The 24986-nt window shown below is 44.4% G+C and overlaps 1 protein-coding gene across 12 annotated transcripts in view; it reads right to left on the bottom strand.

Moving 5' to 3' along the window:
- Positions 1-24986, bottom strand: part of MPPE1 (metallophosphoesterase 1) — a 107570-nt gene that overhangs the window by 24397 nt on the left and 58187 nt on the right. For 9 of the 12 annotated variants that reach the window (XM_069731025.1, XM_069731037.1, XM_069731035.1 and 6 more), the window contains 2 exons: positions 22455-22577; positions 6246-6383 (listed from right to left, as the gene is read on the bottom strand). In XM_069731025.1, coding sequence (XP_069587126.1) covers positions 6246-6383; positions 22455-22577 — 261 coding nt within the window. The remainder of the gene's footprint in view (positions 1-6245; positions 6384-22454; positions 22578-24986) is intronic. The other 3 variants (XM_069731032.1, XM_069731034.1, XM_069731033.1) reach the window with 1 other exon arrangement.

Below are 24986 nucleotides of genomic sequence, written 5' to 3'. Positions count from 1 at the left end.
CCCAAAAGTGACCCCATTTCGGAAACTAGACACCCCAAGGAACTTATCTAGATGCATAGTGAGCACTTTGATCCCCCAGGTGCTTCACAAATTGATCCGTAAAAATGAAAAAGTACTTTTTTTTCACAAAAAAATTATTTTAGCCTCATTTTTTTCATTTTCACATGGGCAACAGGATAAAATGGATCCTAAAATTTGTTGGGCAATTTCTCCTGAGTACACCGATACCTCACATGTGGGGGTAAACCACTGTTTGGGCACATGGTAAGGCTCGGAAGGGAAGGAGCACCATTTGACTTTTTAAATGAAAAATTATCTCCATCGTTAGCGGACACCATGTCGCGTTTGGAGAGACCCTGTGTGCCTAAACATTGGAGCTCCCCCACAAGTGACCCCATTTTGGAAACTAGACCCCCCAAGGAACTTATCTAGATGCATATTGAGCACTTTAAACCCCCAGCTGCTTCACAGAAGTTTATAACGCAGAGCCATGAAAATAAAAAATAACTTTTCTTTCCTCAAAAATTATTTTTTAGCCTGGAATTTCCTATTTTGCCAAGGGTATTAGGAGAAATTTGACCCCAAAAGTTGTTGTCCAGTTTCTCCTGAGTACGGTGATACCCTATATGTGGGGGTAAACTACTGTTTGGGCACATGCCGGGGCTCGGAAGTGAAGTAGTGACGTTTCGAAATGCAGACTTTGATGGAATGCTCTGCGGGCGTCACATTGCTTTTGCAAAGCCCATGATGTGGCTAAACATTAGAAACCCCCCGCAAGTGACCCCATTTTGGAAACTAGACCCCGAAAGGAACTTATCTAGATGTGTGGTGAGCACTTTGAACCCCCAAGTGCTTCACAGAAGTTTATAACGCAGAGCCGTGAAAATAATAAATATGTTTTCTTTCCTCAAAAATAATTATTTAGCCCAGAATTTTTTAATTTTCCCAAGGGTAACAGGAGAAATTTGACCCCAATATTTGTTGTCCAGTTTCTCCTGAGTACGCTGATACCCCATGTGTGGGGGTAAACCACTGTTTGGGCACACGTAGGGGCTCAGAAGTGAAGTAGTGACTTTTGAAATGCAGACTTTGATGGAATGGTCTGCGGGTGTCACGTTGCGTTTGCAGAGCCCCTGGTGTGCCTAAACAGTAGAAACCCCCAACAAGTGACCCCATTTTAGAAACTAGACCCCCAAGGAACTTATCTAGATACAGTGGGGCAAAAAAGTATTTAGTCAGTCAACAATAGTGCAAGTTCCACCACTTAAAAAGATGAGAGGCGTCTGTAATTTACATCATAGGTAGACCTCAACTATGGGAGACAAACTGAGAAAAAAAAATCCAGAAAATCACATTGTCTGTTTTTTTAACATTTTATTTGCATATTATGGTGGAAAATAAGTATTTGGTCAGAAACAAAATTTCATCTCAATACTTTGTAATATATCCTTTGTTGGCAATGACAGAGGTCAAACGTTTTCTGTAAGTCTTCACAAGGTTGCCACACACTGTTGTTGGTATGTTGGCCCATTCCTCCATGCAGATCTCCTCTAGAGCAGTGATGTTTTTGACTTTTCGCTTGGCAACACGGACTTTCAACTCCCTCCAAAGGTTTTCTATAGGGTTGAGATCTGGAGACTGGCTAGGCTACTCCAGGACCTTGAAATGCTTCTTACGAAGCCACTCCTTCGTTGCCCTGGCGGTGTGCTTTGGATCACTGTCATGTTGAAAGACCCAGCCACGTTTCATCTTCAATGCTCTTGCTGATGGAAGGAGGTTTGCACTCAAAATCTCACGATACATGGCCCCATTCATTCTTTCATGTACCCGGATCAGTCGTCCTGGCCCCTTTGCAGAGAAACAGCCCCAAAGCATGATGTTTCCACCACCATGCTTTACAGTAGGTATGGTGTTTGATGGATGCAACTCAGTATTCTTTTTCCTCCAAACACGACAAGTTGTGTTTCTACCAAACAGTTCCAGTTTAGTTTCATCAGACCATAGGACATTCTCCCAAAACTCCTCTGGATCATCCAAATGCTCTCTAGCAAACTTCAGACGGGCCCGGACATGTACTGGCTTAAGCAGTGGGACATGTCTGGCACTGCAGGATCTGAGTCCATGGTGGCGTAGTGTGTTACTTATGGTAGGCCTTGTTACATTGGTCCCAGCTCTCTGCAGTTCATTCACTAGGTCCCCCCGCGTGGTTCTGGGATTTTTGCTCACCTTTCTTGTGATCATTCTGACCCCACAGGGTGGGATTTTGCGTGGAGCCCCAGATCGAGGGAGATTATCAGTGGTCTTGTATGTCTTCCATTTTCTAATTATCGCTCCCACTGTTGATTTCTTCACTCCAAGTGGGTTGGCTATTGCAGATTCAGTCTTCCCAGTCTGGTGCAGGGCTACAATTTTGTTTCTGGTGTCCTTTGACAGCTCTTTGGTCTTCACCATAGTGGAGTTTGGAGTCAGACTGTTTGAGGGTGTGCACAGGTGTCTTTTTATACTGATAACAAGTTTAAACAGGTGCCATTACTACAGGTAATGAGTGGAGGAAAGAGGAGACTCTTAAAGAAGAAGTTACAGGTCTGTGAGAGCCAGAAATCTGGATTGTTTGTTTCTGACCAAATACTTATTTTCCACCATAATATGCAAATAAAATGTTAAAAAAACAGACAATGTGATTTTTTGGATTTTTTTTTCTCAGTTTGTCTCCCATAGTTGAGGTCTACCTATGATGTAAATTACAGACGCCTCTCATCTTTTTAAGTGGTGGAACTTGCACTATTGCTGACTGACTAAATACTTTTTTGCCCCACTGTATGTGGTGAGCACTTTGAACCCCCAAGTGCTTCACAGACGTTTACAACGCAGAGCCGTGAAAATAAAAAATCATTTTTCTTTCCTCAAAAATGATGTTTTAGCAAGCATTTTTTTTATTTTCCCAAGGGTAATAGGAGAAATTGGACCCCAGTAATTGTTGCGCAGTTTGTCCTGAGTATGCTGGTACCCCATATGTGGGGGTAAACCACTGTTTGGGCACACGTCGGGGCTCGGAAGTGAGGGAGCACCATTTGACTTTTTGAATACAAGATTGGCTGGAATCAATGGTGGCGCCATGTTGCGTTTGGAGACCCCTGATGTGCCTAAACAGTGGAAACCCCTCAATTCTACCTCCAACACTAACCCCAACACACCCCTAACCCTAATCCCAACTGTAGCCATAACCCTAATCACAACCCTAACCGCAACACACCCCTAACCACAACCCTAACCCCAACACACCCCTAACCCTAACCACAACCCTAATTCCAACCCTAACCCTAAGGCTATGTGCCCACGTTGCGGATTCGTGTGAGATTTTTCAGCATCATTTTTGAAAAATACGCGGGTAAAAGGCACTGCGTTTTACCTGCGGATTTACCGTGGATTTCCAGTGTTTTTTGTGCGGATTTCACCTGCGGATTCCTATTGAGGAACAGGTGTAAAACGCCGCGGAATCCGCACAAAGAATTGACATGCTGCGGAAAATACAACGCAGCGTTTCCGCGTGGTATTTTCCGCACCATGGGCACAGCGGATTTGGTTTTCCATAGGTATACTTGGTACTGTAAACCTGATGGAACACTGCTGCGGATCCGCAGCCAAATCCGCACCGTGTGCACATGGCCTAATTCTAAAGGTATGTGCACACGCTGCGGAAAACGCTGCGGATCCGCAGCAGTTTCCCATGAGTTTACAGTTCAATGTAAACCTATGGAAAACAAAAATCGCTGTACACATGCTGCAGAAAAACTGCACGGAAACGCAGCGGTTTACATTCCGCAGCATGTCACTTCTTTCTGCGGATTCCACAGCGGTTTTAAGACTGCTCCAATAGAAAATCGCAGTTGTAAAACTGCAGTGAAATGCGCAGAAAAACCGCGGTAAATCTGCCATAAATCCGCAGTGGTTTAGCACTGCGGATTTATCAAATCCGCAGCGGAAAAATCTGCAGAGGACCAGAATACGTGTGCACATACCGAAACCCTAACCCTAGCCCTAACCCTAACCCTAGTTCTTACCCCAACCTTAGTGGAAGAAAAAAAAATCTTTATTTTATTATTGTCCCTACCTATGGGGGTGACAAAGGGGGGGGGGTCATTCAGTATTTTTTTTTTAATTCGTTTATTTATTAAACATAGAATAAAATTACAGCATACATATTTGTCCTTGTCATTAATCTGCGTGGTTACATTACAGGGATTGAAAAGGACAGAACACACATATGTCAATCATTTCACTTATAGAAAAACAGTCAGAACATAGGGTTCTTAAACTACAACCCAACTAAACCTCAACCCAACTAAACCAGTATTTTTTTTATTTTGATCACTGCGATAGGTTTTATCGCAGTGATCAAAATGCACTTGAAACGAATCTGCCGGCCGGCAGATTCGGCGGGCGCACTGCGCATGCGCCCGCCATTTTGGAAGATGGCGGCACCCAGGAAAGAAGACGGACGGACCACGGGAGGCTCGGTAAGTATGATGGGGTGAGGGGGAGCACGGGGGGGTGGATCGGAGCATGGGTGGGAAAATCGGAGCACGGGGGGGTGGATCAGAGCATGGAGGGGGGTGCATTGGAGCATCGGGGGGTGGATCGGACTGCAGGGGGGATGGATCGGACTGCAGGGGGGTGGATCGGAGTGCAGGGGGGTGTGGTTGGAGCACGGGGGGGTGATTGGAGCACGGGGTGAGCGGACAAGAGCACAAGGGGGAGCGGACAGGAGGATGGAGGGTAGCCGAGCAGTGTAAAGGACAGATCGGAGGGCTGGGGGGCGATCGGTGGGGTGGGGTGGGGGCACATCAATGTTTCCAGCCATGGCCGATGATATTGCAGCATCGGCAATGGCTGGATTGTAATATTTCACCAGTTATAATAGGTGAAATATTACAAATCGCTCTGATTGGCAGTTTCACTTTCAACAGCCAATCAGAGCGATCGTAGCCACGGGGGGGTGAAGCCACCCCCCCTGGGCTAAACTACCACTCCCCCTGTCCCTGCAGATTGGGTGAAATTGGAGTTAACCCTTTCACCGGATCTGCAGGGACGCGATCATTCTGTGACACAGCATATGAGTCACAGGTCGGATTGGCACCGACTTTCATGACGCATACGCTGTCACAGGTCGGGAAGGGGTTAAACTTTTATATTTTTTAACTTTTTTTTTTTTTTTTACTTTTGCCATGCTTCAATAGCCTCCATGGGAGGCAAGAAGCTGGCATAGCCTGATCGGCTCTGCTACATAGCAGCGATCATCTGATCGCTCCTATGTAGCTGAATTGCAGGCTTGCTATGAGCGCCGCCCACAGGGTGGCGCTCACAGCAAGCCAGCATCAGTAACCATAGAGGTCTCAAGGAGACGTCTGGTTACTATGCCGATCATGTGACGGGGGTGGGCGATGCGTGCATTTCTGGCCATGCGGCCGGAAGCGCCGGTTAAATGCCGCTGTCAGCATTTGACTGTGGCATGTAACTAGTTAATAGCGGCGGGTGTATCGCGATTTCACCTGCCGCTATTGGGGGCACATGTCAGCTGTTCAAAACAGCAGACATGTCCCGGCTTTGATGTGGGCTCACCGATGGAGCCCATATCAAAGCGGGGGATCCGACCTCCCCAGTAATAGTACGCCGGAGATCGCTAAGGGGTTAATGCTAAAACTGTCCAGGTCATTACGAGTTCGCAGACACCAAATGTGTAGGTTTTTATTTTTTCCATTTAAATGGTAAAAAAAAAAAATCCAAATGTTTGTTAAAAAAAAAGGGCCATTTTTCTGGTTTGCGCCACAATAAAAAAAATAAATCAAATGTTCAAAGTTGTAGGCATTTTGTTTACATTATTTGATACAAGCCCTCGAAAAAACCAACAGCGAAATACTTTCACAAGCCACTGTATGAGACACCATTGTGATTTTTTTTTTTTTTCCCCCCAAACGTAGAACAGATCTTGCACATTCTCCTGGGGTATGTTAACTTATTAGCACAACATGTAAATAAGATGTGACAGAACAGTAACATCTGCATATCTTACAATACTATGAATGGTATGCAGTTTTATGCACCACAAAATCTTCTCGTTCTGAAGTTAAAGAGCATTTTCGATTCATCAGTGTGAGGGGGGAAAAAAAAGCAGCCTACTATAGAACACAAGTAAATAAAAGCAGTTCAAGCAACTATACTAATTACACAACAAAAGTGAAACTCACCATGATAAAGCTAGGGTTGTTCCGGTTCCTCCAGCTGAATGACGGGACACTGATCTCGGGCGCACTACCATGGAGCACTCGGCAAGCACTGTGTGTGTGGCCACTTAGGATTAGTCTCGGCTGAATCAGCCACAGCAGCTATAAGAGAAAAACTTAACTCATTCCTAAAATGTATAACAAACGTGCATATTGTCCACTAAGTGGCAGCCTACCCAAAAACATTATGTCAAAGTTTAGAATGAGGCATTTTATTTGATGAATTTTTACTTATGTAGAGAAGAGGAATTAATAAAAAAAAGTTAAACTGGGTTATAAGGTGCTGGTACTGAATACACATCACCCAACTCAAGAGTGTAGTCCAAACTCCTTGGTAAGATTACTAGGATTAAAAACCCCAACAGCAAACATCAGAGCAGACTAATAACAGCACAGTATATATTGCTTATTACATATCTGCTATGTAAATGCTACATATTATATAGTGCTGATTTTAGAGCCACAATTTTTTGCTTGTAATAATATATATAAAGACACATATGCATGTTAAACCTTTCCCTTTTTAGGTCAAATAGGATTACCATAATTATTAATATTTGCCAAATGCCAGAATAAAGTGAATACAGTAAGTAATAAAAATGCCTTAAAACAAAGTCAAAAGTTTACACACATTTCAATAGTATTTGGTACCGTTGCCCTTAAACTGAATGACTTGGGTCAAATCTTTTGACTATCCTTCCACAAGCTTCTCACAATAGTTGGTCGGAATTTGGGCCCATTCCTCCTGACAAAACTGGTGTAACTGATCCAGGTTTGTTGGTTGCCTTGCTCGCACCTGCTTTTTCAGCTTTGCCCATAAATTGTCAATAGGATTGAGAGCAGTGCTTTGTGATGGCCACTCCAAAACATTGACTGTGTTATCCTTAAGCCACTTTGTTACCATTTTGACAGTATGCTTCAGGTCATTGTCCATTTGGAAGACCCTTTCCGCTCAAGCTTTAACTTCCTGGCTGATTTCATGAGATGTTGCTTCAGTATTGCCACATAATATTCTTTTCTCGTGATACCATCTATTTTGAAAGTGCAATTTTAGTTTCATCAGACGACAGGACAGGTCTCCAAAATTAAGGTCTTTGTTCGTGTGCATTTGCAAACAATAATCTAGCTTTTTTATGTTTCTTTTGGAGTAATGGCTTCTTCCTGACAGAGTGGCCTTTCAGCCCATATTGATACAGCATGCTTTTCACTATGGATATGGACACAATCATACCAGCTTCTGCCATCATCTTCACAAGGTCTTTTGCTTTTGTCCTTGGGTTGATATGCACATGTCAGACCAAAGCATGTTCATTTCTGGGACACAGAACCCGTCTCCTTCCTGAGCAGTATGATGGCAGGACATTCCCCCATCTTGTTTGTACTTGTATATAATTGTTTCCACAGATGAACGAGGCACCTTCAGGTAACTTGAAATTGTACCCAAGAATGAGCTAGACTTGTGCAAATCCACAATTCTCTTCCTGATATCTTGGCTGATTTCTTGAGACTTTCCCATGATACTAGACAAAGAAGCAGTGTGTTTCAGGTGTGCATTAAAATACATCCACAGGTGTGTCTCTAATTAACTCAGATGTTGCCAAAAAAAGCTATCAGAACTTCCAAACACATGACACCATCATATGGGCAGTCCAGAATTGTTTAAAGGCATAATAATCTTTAGACTTTGCAGTAAGTAATAAAAATGCCTTAAGGCTGTGTGCGCACACGTTCCGGATTTTTCGCAATAAAAACGCATAAAAAACGCATACATATGCATCTCATCATTTATAATGCATTCTGCAATTTTTATGCATATGTTGTGTTTTTTTTCCGTGAAAAAAACACATCGCGGTAAAAGAAAGCAGCATGTTAATTAATTTTGTGGATTTCCCACTATATTATTGCATTGGGAACCTCCGGAAAAATCAGCAAAAAAAAAAACGCGCAAACAAAACGCGTGAAAAAAAAGCGAAAAAAAAAACGCATGCGGATTTCTTGCATAAAATGTCCGGTTTTGTTCAGGAAATTTCTGCAAGAAATCCTGACGTGTGCACATAGCCTAAAACATTCTCTCTTTCTCATTCTGGCATTTGGCAAATATTAATAATTATGGTAACCTAATTGACATAAAATGGATGTGTCTTTTTATATAGTGTATATAAACTTCTGGTTTCAACTGTAAAATATATATAATATTTTTTTAATATACGCACACACTATAATTATCAATATTCATTGTCTACATTATAAAATTTCTACATACTACTACAGATTTCGTATGAAGTTAGAGGCATACAAGTGGGTCTATAGATGTCTATGGATGCCATATTAAAGTGAGCCTGTCACCAGATTTGGCCGATAAGAGATACGGCCACCGCCTTTCAGGGATGATGTACAGCATTCTATAATGTTATATATCTGCCCCCAACTCGACCTCTCTGACCTTTCCCAGCACATGCACACTGCAGTACTTTGCTCTGCACTCAAAAGGGCAGAGAAGTACGCCTGTGCAGGAGCGCTGTGCCAAGGAGACTGTGTGGATGAGGATGGGACGCATCATCCACATGAAGCAAGCAGGAGGACGGGGATCGTAAAAAGATGGGAGGTGCCAGACCAAGACTAGCAACGTAAATCGGACCACCTCTATGCACTGAAACGGGCCCGGAGAGGTGGGAGGGACTATGGGCGTGGGGACAAGTGAATATTAATTGTCTTTAACCCCTTCACGACATGCGCCGTACATCTACTGCGCATGCCGTGAATCCCCCTTTGATGTGGGCTCCGGCGGTGAGCCCACATCAAAGTCGCGACATGTCAGCTGTTTTGTACAGCTGACATGTGCGCGCAATAGCGGCGGGTGAAATCGCTATTCACCCGCCGCTATTAACCTGTTAAATGCCGCTGTCAAACACAGACAGCGGCATTTAACTACCGCATCCGGCCGGGCGGCCGGATATGACGTCATCGCCGACCCCGTCACATGATCGGGGGTCGGCGATGCATCAGGAAGGTAACCATAGAGGTCCTTGAGACCTCTATGGTTACTGATGCAGGCCTGCTGTGAGCGCCCCCCTGTGGTCGGCGCTCACAGCACACCTGCATTTCAGCTACATAGCAGCGATCTGATGATCGCTGCTATGTAGCAGAGCCGATCAGGCTATGCCAGCTTCTGGCCTCCCATGGAGGCTATTGAAGCATAGCACAAGTAAAAAAAAAATGTTTTTAAAAATATGAAAAAAATATAAAAAATATAAAAGTTTAAATCACCCCCCTTTCGCCCCATCCTAAATAAAACAATAAAAAAAAAACAAACCTACACGTATTTGGTATCGTCGTGTTCAGAATCGCCCGATCTATCAGTTAAAAAAAAGCATTAACCTGATCGCTAAACGGCGTAGCGAGAAAAAAATCCGAAACGCCAGAATTACGTTTTTTTGGTCGCCGCGACATTGAATTAAAATGCAATAACGGGCGATCAAAAGAACGTATCTGCGCAAAAATGGTATCATTAAAAACATCAGCTCGGCACGCAAAAAATAAGCCCTCACGTGACCCCAGATCACGAAAAATGGAGACGCTACGGGTATCGGAAAATGGCACTTTTTTTTTTTTTTAGCAAAGTTTGGAATTTTTTTTCACCACTTAGATAAAAAATAACCTAGTCATGTTAGGTGTCTATGAACTCGTAATGACCTAGAGAATCATAATGGCAGGTTAGTTTTAGCATTTAGTGAACTTCGCAAAAAAGCCAAACAAAAAACAAGTGTGGGATTGCACTTTTTTTGCAATTTCACCGCACTTGGAATTTTTTTCCCGTTTTCTAGTAAAAGACATGGTAAAACCAATGGTATCGTTCAAAAGTACAACTTGTCCCGCAAAAAATAAGCCCTCACATGACCATATTGACGGAAAAATAAAAAAGTTATGGCTCTGGGAAGGAGGGAAGCGAAAAACGAACACGCAAAAATGAAAAAGGGCCGCGACTTGAAGAGGTTAATAGGGGGTGCACACACAGTTAGTTGCAGCCTCCGGGCGATCACCTGTGCTGCTATTAAAGAGAATGAATATTCACTGCTCTCCACTCTCATGTGAGTGGAGAGAAGTGAATATTCAATTCTCTTTAATAGTGGGCAATACTGTTAGCCGCAGCCGGCTGGGTGATCACGTGTGTCCTCTATTAAAGATAGTGAATATTTATTGCTCCACATGCCCATGAGAGCGGAGAGCAGTGAATTTTCATTCTCTTTAATAGCAGACACATAATCGCCTGGTGGCTGCGGCTAACACTTTGACCGTTATTAACCCCTTCATGACCCAGCCTATTTTGACCTTAAAGACCTTGCCGTGTTTTGCAATTCTGACCAGTGTCCCTTTATGAGGTAATAACTCAGGAACGCTTCAACGGATCCTAGCGGTTCTGAGATTGTTTTTTGTGACATATTGGGCTTCATGTTAGTGGTAAATTTAGGTCAATAAATTATGCGTTTATTTGTGATAAAAACGGAAATTTGGCGAAAATTTCGCAATTTTCACATTTTGAATTTTTATTCTGTTAAACCAGAGAGTTATGTGACACAAAATAGTCAATAAATAACATTTCCCACACGTCTACTTTACATCAGCACAATTTTGGAAACAACATTTTTTTTTGCTAGGAAGTTATAAGGGTTAAAATTTGACCAGCGATTTCTCATTTTTACAACAAAATTTACAAAACCATTTTTTTTTAGGGACCACCTCACATTTGAAGTCAGTTTGAGGGGTCTATATGGCTGAAAATACCCAAAAGTGACACCATTCTAAAAACTGCACCCCTCAAGGTGCACAAAACCACACTCAAGAAGTTTATTAACCCTTCAGGTGCTTCACAGCAGCAGAAGCAACATGGAAGGAAAAAATGAACATTTAACTTTTTAGTCACAAAAATGATTTTTCAGCAACAATTTTTTTATTTTCCCAATGGTAAAAGGAGAAACTGAACAACGAAAGTTGTTGTCCAATTTGTCCTGAGTACGCTGATACCTCATATGTGGGGGTAAACCACTGTTTGGGCGCACGGCAGGGCTTGGAAGGGAAGGAGCGCCATTTGACTTTTTGAATGAAAAATTGGCTGCACTCTTTAGCGGACACCATGTCACGTTTGGAGAGCCCCCGTGTGCCTAAAAATTGGAGCTCCCCCACAAGTGACCCCATTTTGGAAACTAGACGCCCCAAGGAACTTATCTAGATGCATAGTGAGCCCTTTAAACCCCCAGGAGCTTCACAAATTGATCCGTAAAAATGAAAAAGTACTTTTTTTTCACAAAAATATTCTTTTAGCCTCAATTTTTTCATTTTCACATGGGCAATAGGATAAAATGGATCCTAAAATTTGTTGAGCAATTTCTCCCGAGTACGCCGATACCTCATATGTGGGGGTAAACCACTGTTTGGGCACACGGCAGGGCTCGGAAGGAAAGGCGCGCCTTTTGACTTTTTGAATGGAAAATTAGCTCCAATTGTTAGCGGACACCATGTCGTGTTTGGAGAGCCCCTGTGTGCCTATGCATTGGAGCTCCCCCTCAAGTGACCCCATTTTGGAAACTAGACCCCCCAAGGAACTTATCTAGATGCATACTGAGCACTTTAAACCCCCAGGTGCTTCACAGAAGTTTATAATGCAGAGCCATGAAAATAAAAAATAATTTTTCTTTTCTCAAAAATGATTTTTTAGCCTGGAATTTCCTATTTTGCCAATGGTAATAGGAGAAATTGGACCACAAATGTTGTTGTCCAGTTGGTGCTGAGTACGCAGATACCCCATATGTGGGGGTAAACCACTGTTTGGGCACACGTAGGGGCTCAGAAGGGAAGGCACGCCATTTGGCTTTTTAAATGGAAAATTAGCTCCAATCATTTGCGGACACCATGTCGCGTTTGGAGAGCCCCTGTGTGCTTAAACATTGGAGATCCCCCACAAATGACCCCATTTTGGAAACTAGACCCCAAAGGAACTAATCTAGATGTGTGGTGAGCACTTTGAACCCTCAAGTGCTTTACAGAAGTTTATAACGCAGAGCCGTGAAAATAATAAATACGTTTTCTTTCCTCAAAAATAATTTTTTAGCCCAGAATTTTTTATTTTCCCAAGGGTTACAGGAGAAATTGGACCCCAAAAGTTGTTGTCCAGTTTCTCCTGAGTACGCCGATACCCCATGTGTGGGGGTAAACCACTGTTTGGGCACACGTCGGGGCTCAGAAGGGAAGTAGTGACTTTTGAAATGCAGACTTTGATGGAATGGTCTGCGGGTGTCACGTTGCGTTTGCAGAGCCCCTGGTGTGCCTAAACAGTAGAAACCCCCCACAAGTGACCCCATTTTAGAAACTAGACCCCCCAAGGAACTTATCTAGATATGTGGTGAGCACTTTGAACCCCCAAGTGCTTCACAGACGTTTACAACGCAGAGCCGTGAAAATAAAAAATCATTTTTCTTTCCTCAAAAATGATGTTTTAGCAAGCAATTTTTTATTTTCTCAAGGGTAACAGGAGAAACTGGACCCCAGTAATTGTTGCGCAGTTTGTCCTGAGTATGCTGGTACCCCATATGTGGGGGTAAACCACTATTTGGGCACACGTCGGGGCTCGGAAGTGAGGGAGCACCATTTGACTTTTTGAATACAAGATTGGCTGGAATCAATGGTGGCGCCATGTTGCGTTTGGAGACCCCCTGATGTGCCTAAACAGTGGAAACCCCTCAATTCTGACGCCAACACACCCCTAACCCTTATCCCAACTGTAGCCATAACCCTAATCACAACCCTAACCCCAACACACCCCTAACCACAACCCTAACCCCAACACAACCCTAACCACAACCCTAATTCCAACCCAACCCTAACCCTAAGGCTATGTGCCAACGTTGCGGATTCGTGTGAGATATTTCCGCACCATTTTTGAAAAATCCGCGGGTAAAAGGCACTGCATTTTACCTGCGGATTTACCGCGGATTGCCAGTGTTTTTTGTGCGGATTTCACCTGTGGATTCCTATTGAGGAACAGGTGTAAAACGCTGCGGAATCCGCACAAAGAATTGACATGCTGCGGAAAATACAACGCAGCGTTTCCGCATGGTATTTTCCGCACCATGGGCACAGCGGATTTGGTTTTCCATATGTTTACATGGTACTGTAAACCTGATGTAACACTGCTGTGGATCCACAGCCAAATCCGCACCATGTGCACATAGTCTAATTCTAAAGGTATGTGCACACGCTGCGGAAAACGCTGCGGATCCGCAGCAGTTTCCCATGAGTTTACAGTTCAATGTAAACCTATGGGAAACAAAAATCGCTGTACACATGCTGCAGAAAAACTCGGAAACGCAGTGGTTTACATTCCGCAGCATGTCACTTCTTTCTGCGGATTCCGCAGCGGTTTTACAACTGCTCCAATAGAAAATCGCAGTTGTAAAACCGCAGTGAAATGCGCAGAAAAACCGCGGTAAATCCACAGCGGTTTAGCACTGAAAAATCCGCAGAGGACCAGAATACGTGTGCACATCCCGAACCCTAACCCTACCCCTAGTTCTTACCCCAACCTTAGTGGAAAAAAAAAAATCTTTATTTTTTTATTGTCCCTACCTATGGGGGTGACAAAGGGGGGGGGGTCATTTACTATTTTTTTTATTTTGATCACTGAGAGGTTATATCTCAGTGATCAAAATTCACTCTGGAACGAATCTGCCGGCCGGCAGATTTGGCGGGCGCACTGCACATGCGCCCGCCACTTTGGAAGATGGCGCCGCCCTGGAAAGAAGACGGACGGACCCCGGGAGGCTCGGTAAGCATAAGGGGGGGGGGGAGATCAGGGCACGGGGGGGCGTCGGAGCACGGGGGGTGGATCGGAGCATGGGGGGGTGGATTGGAGCACGGGGGGATCGCTGTGCGGGGGGGTATCGGAGTGCGGGGGGGTTTGATTGGAGCACGGGGGGTGTGATTGGAGCACGGGGTGAGCGGACAGGAGGACGGGGGAGCGGAGCACAGATCGGGGGGCTGGGGGAGCGATCGGTGGGGTGGGTGCGCATAAGTGTTTCCAGCCATGGCCGATGATATTGCAGCATCGGCCATGGCTGGATTGTAATATTTCACCAGTTTTTTAGGTGAAATATTACAAATCGCTCTGATTGGCAGTTTCACTTTCAACAGCCAATCAGAGCGATCGTAGCCACGGGGGGGTGAAGCCACACCCCCCCCCCCCCCCCCCCCCGGGCTAAACTACCACTCCCCCTGTCCCTGCAGATTGGGTGAAATTGGAGTTAACCCTTTCACCGGATCTGCAGGGACGCGATCATTCTGTGACACAGCATATGCGTCACAGATCGGATTGGCACCGACTTTCATGACGCATATGCTGTGTCACAGGTCGGGAAGGGGTTAAAGAAAATTAATATTCACTGCTCTCCATGCCCATAATCCTGGGTGTGGAGTGCAGTGAGTATTCTGGTAGCTGACTTTAGCGTGCGAGAGCGCATAGCGGTGATATCTTGCGCTGTTACACTCTGAAATCAGCTACTGACATCAGAACAGGACCCGCTGCAAAGAAGTGGAGGGAAGGCAAGTAGAATTGTTTATTTTTTTTTTTCAATGTGTGCAGCAAAATGGGGGCATGTATACCTGGATGGGGATGATTATACACTGCTCAAAAAAATAAATGGAACACTAAAATCCCACATCCTAGATGTCACTGAATGAAATATTCCAGTTGTAAATCTTTATTCATTACATAATGGAATGTGTTGAGAACAATAAAACCTAAAAATTATAAAACGTAATTCATAACTAATATACCACGGAGATCTGGAGTTGGAATGATGCTCAAAATCAATGAGGAAAATGAAGTTACAGGCTGATCCAACTTCAGTGCAAATGCCTCAAGACAAGGAAATGATGCTCAGTAGTGCGTGTGGCCTCCACGTGCCTGCATGACCTCCTTACAATGCCAGGGCATGCTCCTGATGAGGCGGCAGATGGTCTCCTGAGGGATCTCCTCCAAGACCTGGACTAATGCATCCACCAATTCCTGGCAGTCTGTTGCTGTTGTGCAACGTGACATTGGTGGATGGTGCGAGACATGATGTCCCAGATGTGTTCAATCGGATTCAGGTCTGGGGAACAGGCAGGCCAGTCCATAGCTTCAATGCCTTTATCTTGCAGGAACTGCTGACACTCCAGCCACAAGAGGTCTTGCATTGTCCTGTATTAGGAGGAACCCAGGGCCAACCGCACCAGCATATGGTCTCACAAGGGGTCTGAGGATCTCATCTTGGTACCTAATGGCAGTCAGGCTACCTCTGGCGAGCACATGGAGGGCTGTGCAGCCCTCCAAAGAAATGCCACCCCACACAATTACTGACCCACTGCCAAACCGGTCATGCTGAAGGATGATGCAGGCAGATATCTCTCCACAGCATCTCCAGACTCTGCGACATGTGCTCAGTGTGAACCTGCTTTCATCTGTGTGAAGAGCACAGGGCGCCAGTGGCGAATTTGCCAATCCTGGTGTTCTGTGGCAAATGCCAAGCGTCCTGCACGGTGTTGGGCTGTGAGCACAACCCCCATTTGCGGACGTCGGGCACTCAGACCATCCTTATGGAGTCGGTTTCTAACCGTTTGTGCAGACATGCATATGTGGCTTGCAGAAGGTCATTTTGCATGGCTCTGGCAGTGCTCCTCCTGTTCCTCCTTGCACAAAGGCTGAGATAGTGGTCCTGCTGGTTGGTTGTTGCCCTCCCAAGGCGCCCTCCACATCTCCTGGTATACTGGCCTGTCTCCTGGTAGCGCCTCTGGACACTACGCTGACAGACACAGCCAACCTTCTTGCCACAGCTCGCATTGATGTGCCATCCTGGATGAGCTGCACTACCTGAGCCACTTGTGTGGGTTGTAGAGTCCGTCTCATGCTACCGCGAGTGTGAAAGCACAACCAACATTCAAAAGTGACCAAAACATCAGCCAGAAAGCATTGGTACTGAGATGTGGTCCCCACTTGCAGATCCACTCCTCTATTGAGTGTGTCTTGATAATTGCCAATAATTTCCATCTGTTGTCTATTCCATTTGCACAACAGCATGTGAAATTGATTGTCAAACAGTGTTGCTTCCTAAGTGGACAGTTTGATTTACTTGGAGTTATGTTCTGTTGTTTAACCCCTTCCCGACCTGTGACACAGCGTATGCGTCATGAAAGTCGGTGCCAATCCGACCTGTGACTCATATGCTGTGTCACAGAATGATCGCGTCCCTGCAGATCCGGTGAAAGGGTTAACTCCAATTTCACCCAATCTGCAGGGACAGGGGGAGTGGTAGTTTAGCCCAGGGGGGGTGGCTTCACCCCCCCGTGGCTACGATCGCTCTGATTGGCTGTTGAAAGTGAAACTGCCAATCAGAGCGATTTGTAATATTTCACCTATTATAACTGGTGAAATATTACAATCCAGCCATTGCCGATGCTGCAATATCATCGGCCATGGCTGGAAACACTGATGTGCCCCCACCCCACCGATCGCCCCCCCCTCCCCCAGCCCTCCGATCGGTCCTTTACACTGCTCCGCTCCCCTCCGTCCTCCTGTCCGCTCACCCCCGTGCTCCAATCCCACCCCCGTGCTCCAACCCCCCCCTGCAGTCCGATCCACCCCCCCTGCAGTCCGATCCACCCCCCCTGCAGTCCGATTCACCCCCCGATGCTCCAATGCACCCCACCCCCGTGCTCCGATTTACCCCCCGTGCTCCGATTTACCCCCCCCATGCTCCGATACACACACCCCCCTCCCCCCCCTCCACCCCATCATACTTACCGAGCCTCCCGTGGTCCGTCCATCTTCTTTCCTGGGCGCCGCCATCTTCCAAAATGGCGGGCGCATGCGCAGTGCGCCCGCCAAATCTGCCGGCCGGCAGATTCGTTTCAAGTGCATTGATCACTGCAGTTATCAAAATAAAAAAAATACTGAATGACCCCCCCCCCTTTGTCACCCCCATAGGTAGGGACAATAATAAAAGAAAGATTTTTTTTTTTTTCTTCCACTAAGGTTGGGGTAAGAACTAGGGTTAGGGTTTCGGTATGTGCACACGTATTCTGGTCCTCTGCGGATTTTTCCGCTGCGGATTTGATAAATCCGCAGTGCTAAACCTCTGCGGATTTATGGCAGATTTACCGCGGTTTTTCTGCGCATTTCACTGCAGTTTTACAACTGCGATTTTCTATTGGAGCAGTTGTAAAACCGCTGTGGAATCCGCAGAAAGAAGCGACATGCTGCGGAATGTAAACCGCTGCGTTTCCGTGCAGTTTTTCCGCAGCATGTGTACAGCGATTTTTGTTTTCCATAGGTTTACATTGAACTGTAAACTCATGGGAAACTGCTGCGGATCCGCAGCATTTTCCGCAGCGTGTGCACATACCTTTAGAATTAGGCCATGTGCACACGGTGCGGATTTGGCAGCGGATCCGCAGCGGATTGGCCGCTGCAGATTCGCAGCAGTGTTCCATCACGTTTACAGTACCATGTAAACCTATGGAAAACCAAATCCGCTGTGCCCATGGTGCGGAAAATACCACGCGGAAACGCTGCGTTGTATTTTCCGCAGCATGTCAATTGTTTGTGCGGATTCCGCTGCGTTTTACACCTGTTCCTCAATAGGAATCCGCAGGTAAAATCCGCACAAAAAACACTGGAAATCCACGGTAAATCCGCAGGTAAAACGCAGTGCCTTTTACCCGCGGATTTTTCAAAAATGATGCAGAAAAATCTCACACGAATCCACAACGTGGGCACATAGCCTTAGGGTTAGGGTTGGAATTAGGGTTGTGGTTAGGGGTGTGTTGCGGTTAGGGTTGTGATTAGGGTTATGGCTACAGTTGGGATTAGGGTTAGGGGTGTGTTGGGGTTAGTGTTGGAGGTAGAATTGAGGGGTTTCCACTGTTTAGGCACATCAGGGGTCTCCAAACGCAACATGGCGCCACCATTGATTCCAGCCAATCTTGTATTCAAAAAGTCAAATGGTGCTCCCTCACTTCCGAGCCCCGACGTGTGCCCAAACAGTGGTTTACCCCCACATATGGGGTACCAGCATACTCAGGACAAACTGCGCAACAATTACTGGGGTCCAATTTCTCCTGTAACCCTTGGGAAAATAAAAAAATGCTTGCTAAAACATCATTTTTGAGGAAAGAAAAATGATTTTTTATTTTCACGGCTCTGCGTTGTAAACATCTGTGAAGCACTTGGGGGTTCAAAGTGCTCACCACATATCTAGATAAGTTCCTTGGGGGGTCTAGTTTCTAAAATGGGGTCACTTGTGGGGGGTTTCTACTGTTTAGGCACACCAGGGGCTCTGCAAACGCAACGTGACACCCGCAGACCATTCCATCAAAGTCTGCATTTCAAAAGTCACTACTTCCCTTCTGAGCCCCGACGTGTGCCCAAACAGTGGTTTACCCCCACACATGGGGTATCAGCGTACTCAGGAGAAACTGGACAACAAATATTGGGGTCAAATTTCTCCTGTTACCCTTGGGAAAATTAAAAAATTCTGGGCTAAATAATTATTTTTGAGGAAAGAAAACGTATTTATTATTTTCACGGCTCTGCGTTATAAACGTCTGTGAAGCACTTGGGGGTTCAAAGTCCTCACCACACATCTAGATTAGTTCCTTTGGGGGTCTAATTTCCAAAATGGGGTCATTTGTGGGGGATCTGCAATGTTTAGGCACACAAGGGCTCTCCAAACGTGACATGGTGTCCGCTAATGATTGGAGCTAATTTTCCATTTAAAAAGCCAAATGGCGTGCCTTCCCTTCCGAGCCCTGCGCCCAAACAGTGGTTTACCCCCACATATGGGGTATCAGCGTACTCAGGACAAACTGGACAACAAAATTAGGGGTCCAATTTCTCCTAATACCCTTGGCAAAATAGGAAATTCCAGGCTAAAAAATCATTTTTGAGGAAAGAAAAGTTATTTTTTATTTTCATGGCTCTGCGTTATAAACTTCTGTGAAGCAGCTGGGGGTTTAAAGTGCTCAATATGCATCTAGATAAGTTCCTTGGGGGGTCTAGTTTCCAAAATGAGGTCATTTGTTGGGGATCTCCAATGTTTAGGCACACAAGGGCTCTCCAAACGTGACATGGTGTCCGCTAATGATTGGAGCTAATTTTCCATTTAAAAAGCCAAATGGCGTGCCTTCCCTTCCGAGCCCTGCCGTGTGCCCAAACAGTGGTTTACCCCCACATATGAGGTATCGGCGTATTCGGGAGAAATTGCCCAACAAATTTTAGGATCCATTTTATCCTGTTGCCCATGTGAAAATGAAAAAATTGAGGGGAAAAGAAATTTTTTGTGAAAAAAAAAAAGTACTTTTTCATTTTTACAGATCAATTTGTGAAGCACCTGAGGGTTTAAAGTGCTCACTAGGCATCTAGATAAGTTCCTTGGGGTGTCTAGTTTCCAAAATGGGGTCACTTGTGGGGGAGCTCCAATTTTTAGGCACACGGGGGCTCTCCAAACATGACATGGTGTCCGCTAAAGAGTGGAGCCAATTTTTCATTCAAAAAGTCAAATGGCGCGCCTTCCCTTCCAAGCCCTGCCGTGCGCCCAAACAGTGGTTTACCCCCACATATGAGGTATCAGCGTACTCAGGACAAATTGGACAACTTTCGTGGTTCAGTTTCTGCTTTTACCATTGTGAAATCAAAAAATTGTTGCTAAAAGATAATTTTTGTGACTAAAAAGTTAAATGTTCATTTTTTCCTTCCATGTTGCTTCTGCTGCTGTGAAGCACCTGAAGGGTTAATAAACTTCTTGAATGTGGTTTTGTGCACCTTGAGGGGTGCAGTTTTTAGAATGGTGTCACTTTTGGGTATTTTCAGCCATATAGACCCCGTAAACTGACTTCAAATGTGAGGTGGTCCCTAAAAAAAAATGGTTTTGTAAATTTCGTTGTAAAAATGAGAAATCGCTGGTCAAATTTTAACCCTTATAACTTCCTAGCAAAAAAAATTTTTGTTTCCAAAATTGTGCTGATGTAAAGTATACATGTGGGAAATGTTATTTATTAACTATTTTGTGTCACATAACTCTCTGGTTTAACAGAATAAAAATTCAAATTGTGAAAATTGCGAAATTTTCAAAATTCTCGCCAAATTTCCGTTTTTATCACAAACGCATAATTTATTGACCTAAATTTACCACTAACATGAAGCCCAATATGTCATGAAAAAACAATCTCAGAACCGCTAGGATCCGTTGAAGCGTTCCTGAGTTATTACCTCATAAAGGGACACTGGTCAGAATTGCAAAAAACGGCCAGGTCATTAAGGTCAAAATAGGCTGGGTCATGAAGGGGTTAAGTGTTCCCTTTATTTTTTTGAGCAGTCTATATTAGGATTAGGGATATTACCCCTACAGCAGTTTCAGCAGCAGCTACCCCCCATAACAGTGTGTCATGACTACATTTTTGGCTTCAATTTTTTTTCTGGCATTTAGAAATATTAAAAAATAAACGCTGTATACATAAAAGGTCTAATAAGGCTGAAATGGTGTAAGAACATCAATATCCAATAATATACACAGATATAACATACATCAAATTTGTTTTTTATAATAATGCAAGGAAAAAATACCAGAAAGATCCATTAGGATGGAATGATTACTACAGCTCTTGCACCTAAGTACCCATATCCTAAAATGTGACCAAGAGTGTATAGAAACTAATACCCATGAAATGGAGGAATTGATGCACCCACCACGCTTCCCCAATGCACTTTTCGAGAGATTGCCTTGTCAAGAGGAATTGTAAGAAATATGTTGTCTTGCCAGGTTTTTATAATGTCATTGTATACTACTGGATATTGATGTTCTTCTACCATTTCATCATCATTAGACCTTTATGTATACAGTGTTTATTTTTAATATATTTCTAAATAAATCATTATTTTTACCATCTGACTGGTGGATTGTGGCTACTCCAACAGTGGTCTCTTCTTGTGATCATTTGTAAAAAGAATGAAATGTCAGGACTAAATAGAACTATCCAGACCTGACATTTTGAAAAGTGACTGTTAAACCAAGAGGAAAACAATATAATGTGGACTACACAAGTGTAAAATAAGCCCAGTAAAGGGATTTGAAGTTCAGTGTGTTTGCCTCTGTAGAGCCAAGTTGCCTGGTCAGCAAAGCCTTCTTCTCCCAACATCACACCTTCTGCAGTACAGAAAATACACAGTGCATGTGCAGAGGACAGCTTGGTAGTAGGATGACAAAATATTTCCATCTGCTCTTGAGCAGGTCCTAGACATCTAAAGAGACTAGCACAAGTGTATTTTGTTTTAAAGGGAACCTGTCACCCCCAAAATGAAAGGTGAGCCCACCGGCATCAGGGGCTTATCTACAGCATTCTGTAATGCTGTAGATAAGCTCCGGATGTATCCTAAAAGATAAGAAAAAGAGGTTAGATTATACTCACCCAGGGGCAGTCCCGGTACGATGGGCGTCGCGGTCTGTGGCCTCCCATCTTCTTACGATGACGTCCTCTTCTTGCTTCACGCTGCGGCTCCGGCGCAGGCGTACTTTGTCTGCCCTGTTGTCGGGAAAGGGCAGAGAGGCCCGGCGCCTGCGCACTGCAGTACTTTGCTCTGCCCTCAACAGGGCAGAGAATTACGCCTGCGCCAGAGCCGCAGCGCGAAGACAAGAAGATGACATCATCTGATGAAAATGGGAGGCACCGGAGCGCCCTGGGTGAGTATAATTTAACCTTTTTCTCCTCTTTCAGGATACATCGGGGGCTTATCTACAGCATTCCAGAATGCTGTAGATAAGCCCCTGATGCTGGTGTGCTTAGCTCACCTTCGATTTTGGGGGTGACAGGTTCCCTTTAAAGGAGGCTGCTCACAAATATGCCATGTCAAATGACCCTGCCTCTATATCCAATGGACAGGATAGGTGTCCTTTCAAAATTTCATAAATAAAGAAAAACAAAAGGCTTTGCAAACCAGGATATGGTTATGCATATGGCTTCACAAAGACAAAACAGACCACAGAACTACTAAGCAAACACATTAGTCAGCTGGCCATATTAATGTTCCCCATACATTCATGGTGGTTCTTATACCCAAAGATTAATCCAACTGTTTGCAATGAACCAAACCTTTTGAGATGCATCCTGGGAAAGGACATCATATTTCTCCTTAAACAAAACTTTCTTTTCCTCGTGAGTAGCAGAATCTTCTCCAGTGCATGCAGAGTCACTCTTACGATACAGAGGATAATGCTGAAAAATTGAATAAGGCTGAATTCAAAACATCCATACATCACTGAAACAGGAAAGAGGGCAGTAGGATTATTTTCCATCTTGCTTTTCCCTTTGTTTCAATTAGTGAGTGAAACGGTGGAGGTTTATTATTGCTTAGTGTTTCAGTCTACCTGTCAATTCTGATGCCTTTACAGAACAAGGGAGCAGTCTTATGGCCAGAAATGTGTGTGTACATGTGGAATATGACATGACTTGCAGGAGTTATTTTTTTAATTTATTTTTTTTTAACAGTTTTCCCTTCTGCATGCTCTTGCTCTAATTTTTAGTTCTATCTGTGCTAGTGGATGACAAGCTGCTATATTTTCTATAATCTGTGTGGTTTTCCAGCTCTCCTCCTCTATCTAGTATACCAATAAAACAAGCAGCAGCAATTAAATAGTAGCACTAAGCTGTATAGCTGTGAATCCAGAACTGGAGTGGGAAAAAAAATAAAAAGGTAAGGATTATGTTCCCTGTATAGTCAAAAAGCTCAAAGCAGAGAGTCCAGGAAGAGACCAGCACTCTTTCCATCCCAAAAAAGGGACACAAACGCATTGCCTTATCTTTTTATGGTTTCCCTCTATGCCTCATGAAGTACTGCTGTTCTTGATTTTATCGTTATCGAAACAAAAAACTTTTTTTTTTGGATGAAGAGTGCTGGTCTCTTCCTGGACAAATAAATAAGTCGCCGCTCAATACATCTTCTCCATAGAATTCAATAGGGAGCTTTAGCTTTATACCCCAAAGAGCCGGCAATCTAGCTTGTTTTGAGCAAGACGGATTTGAGCTGTGTTTTAGAGTGAATGGTCAGTTCAGTAGGAAGAGCTAGAGCAAGTGGCTCCCAAGTGAGGAAAGATGTATATTTGTGTGAAACAAATCTGACACAAGTTTTCCACCACATTTAATTAGTTAGTTCAAAAAATGGGCAATGGACCTTACATGAAATAAAATATATTTTAGAGGAGGAGAGAAGAGGAGGAGGAGAGATGGTTTTTCCACCAACATAGAAGAGGATTCTTTACTGTTAGGGCAGTGAGAATCTGGAATTGCTTGCCTGAGGAGGTGGTGATGGCGAACTCAGTCGAGGGGTTCAAGAGAGGCCTGGATGTCTTCCTGGAGCAGAACAATATTGTATCATATAATTATTAGGTTCTGTAGAAGGACGTAGATCTGGGTATTTATTATGATGGAATATAGGCTGAACTGGATGGACAAATGTCTTTTTTCGGCCTTACTAACTATGTTACTATGTTACTATATATACAGTCATGGCCAAAAGTGTTGGCACCCTTGAAATTGTTCCAGAAAATGAAGTACCGTATATACTCGAGTATAAGCCGAGATTTTCAGCCCATTTTTTTGGGCTGAAAGTCCCCCTCTCGGCTTATACTCGAGTCATATACCTGGGTGTCAGCAGGGGAGGGAGAGCGGGGGCCGTGTAATCATACTTACCTGCTGCGGCGCGGTCCCTGCAGTCCCTGGCTTCTCCGGCGCTGCAGATTCTTCCTGTACTGAGCGGTCACATGGCACCGCTCATTACAGAAATGAATAGGCGGCTCCACCCCCATAGGGGAGGAGCCGCATATTCATTGCTGTAAATGATCGGTGCCATGTGACCGCTCAATTACAGGAAGAAGCTGCAGCGCCGGAGAAGCCAGGGACTGCAGGGACCGCGCCGCAGCAGGTAAGGGGAGCGCAGCGCTATAATTACCTGCTCCTCGCTCCGGTACGGCTCCGTCTGCAGCGTCCTCTAGCAGTGACGCTCAGGTTAGAGGGCGCTGTGACGTTACAAAATGTTACAGTTCTCAGAAAATAGTGACAATTTTTCTTTCTTACTAATTTTTCTTCACCACTTAAAAGATAAGTAAAAAAAAAAAAAAAAAACACTATACATGTTTGGTAACTGTGTACTCATACTGACCTGGGGAATCATATCACTTGATCAGTTTCACCGTATAGTGAACATGGTAAATAAAAAAAACTACTGTGGGATTGCAGAGCATATATGGGGCACAGCATTCTAAGGAGCATTTATGGGGCCATAATCAAAGGTGCAGAGCATTATATGGCACAACATTATAAGGAGCATTTATGGGGCCATAATCAAAGGTGCAGAGCATTATATATGGAACAGCATTCTAAGGAGCACCTATGGGGCCATAATCAAAGGTGCAGAGCATATATGGCACAGCATTCTAAGGAGCACCTATGGGGCCATAATCAAAGGTGCAGAGCATATATGGGGCACAGCATTCTAAGGAGCATTTATGGGGCCATAATCAAAGGTGCAGAGCATTATATATGGAACAGCATTATAAGGAGCATCTATGGGGCCATAATCAACGGTGCAGAGCATTCTATATAGCACAGTTGTATATGGAGCATCTA

Source organism: Ranitomeya imitator, chromosome 6 (assembly GCF_032444005.1).
Source record: "Ranitomeya imitator isolate aRanImi1 chromosome 6, aRanImi1.pri, whole genome shotgun sequence".
Lineage (NCBI taxonomy): Eukaryota > Metazoa > Chordata > Amphibia > Anura > Dendrobatidae > Ranitomeya > Ranitomeya imitator.
This window is presented reverse-complemented; position numbering and strand designations above follow the sequence as displayed.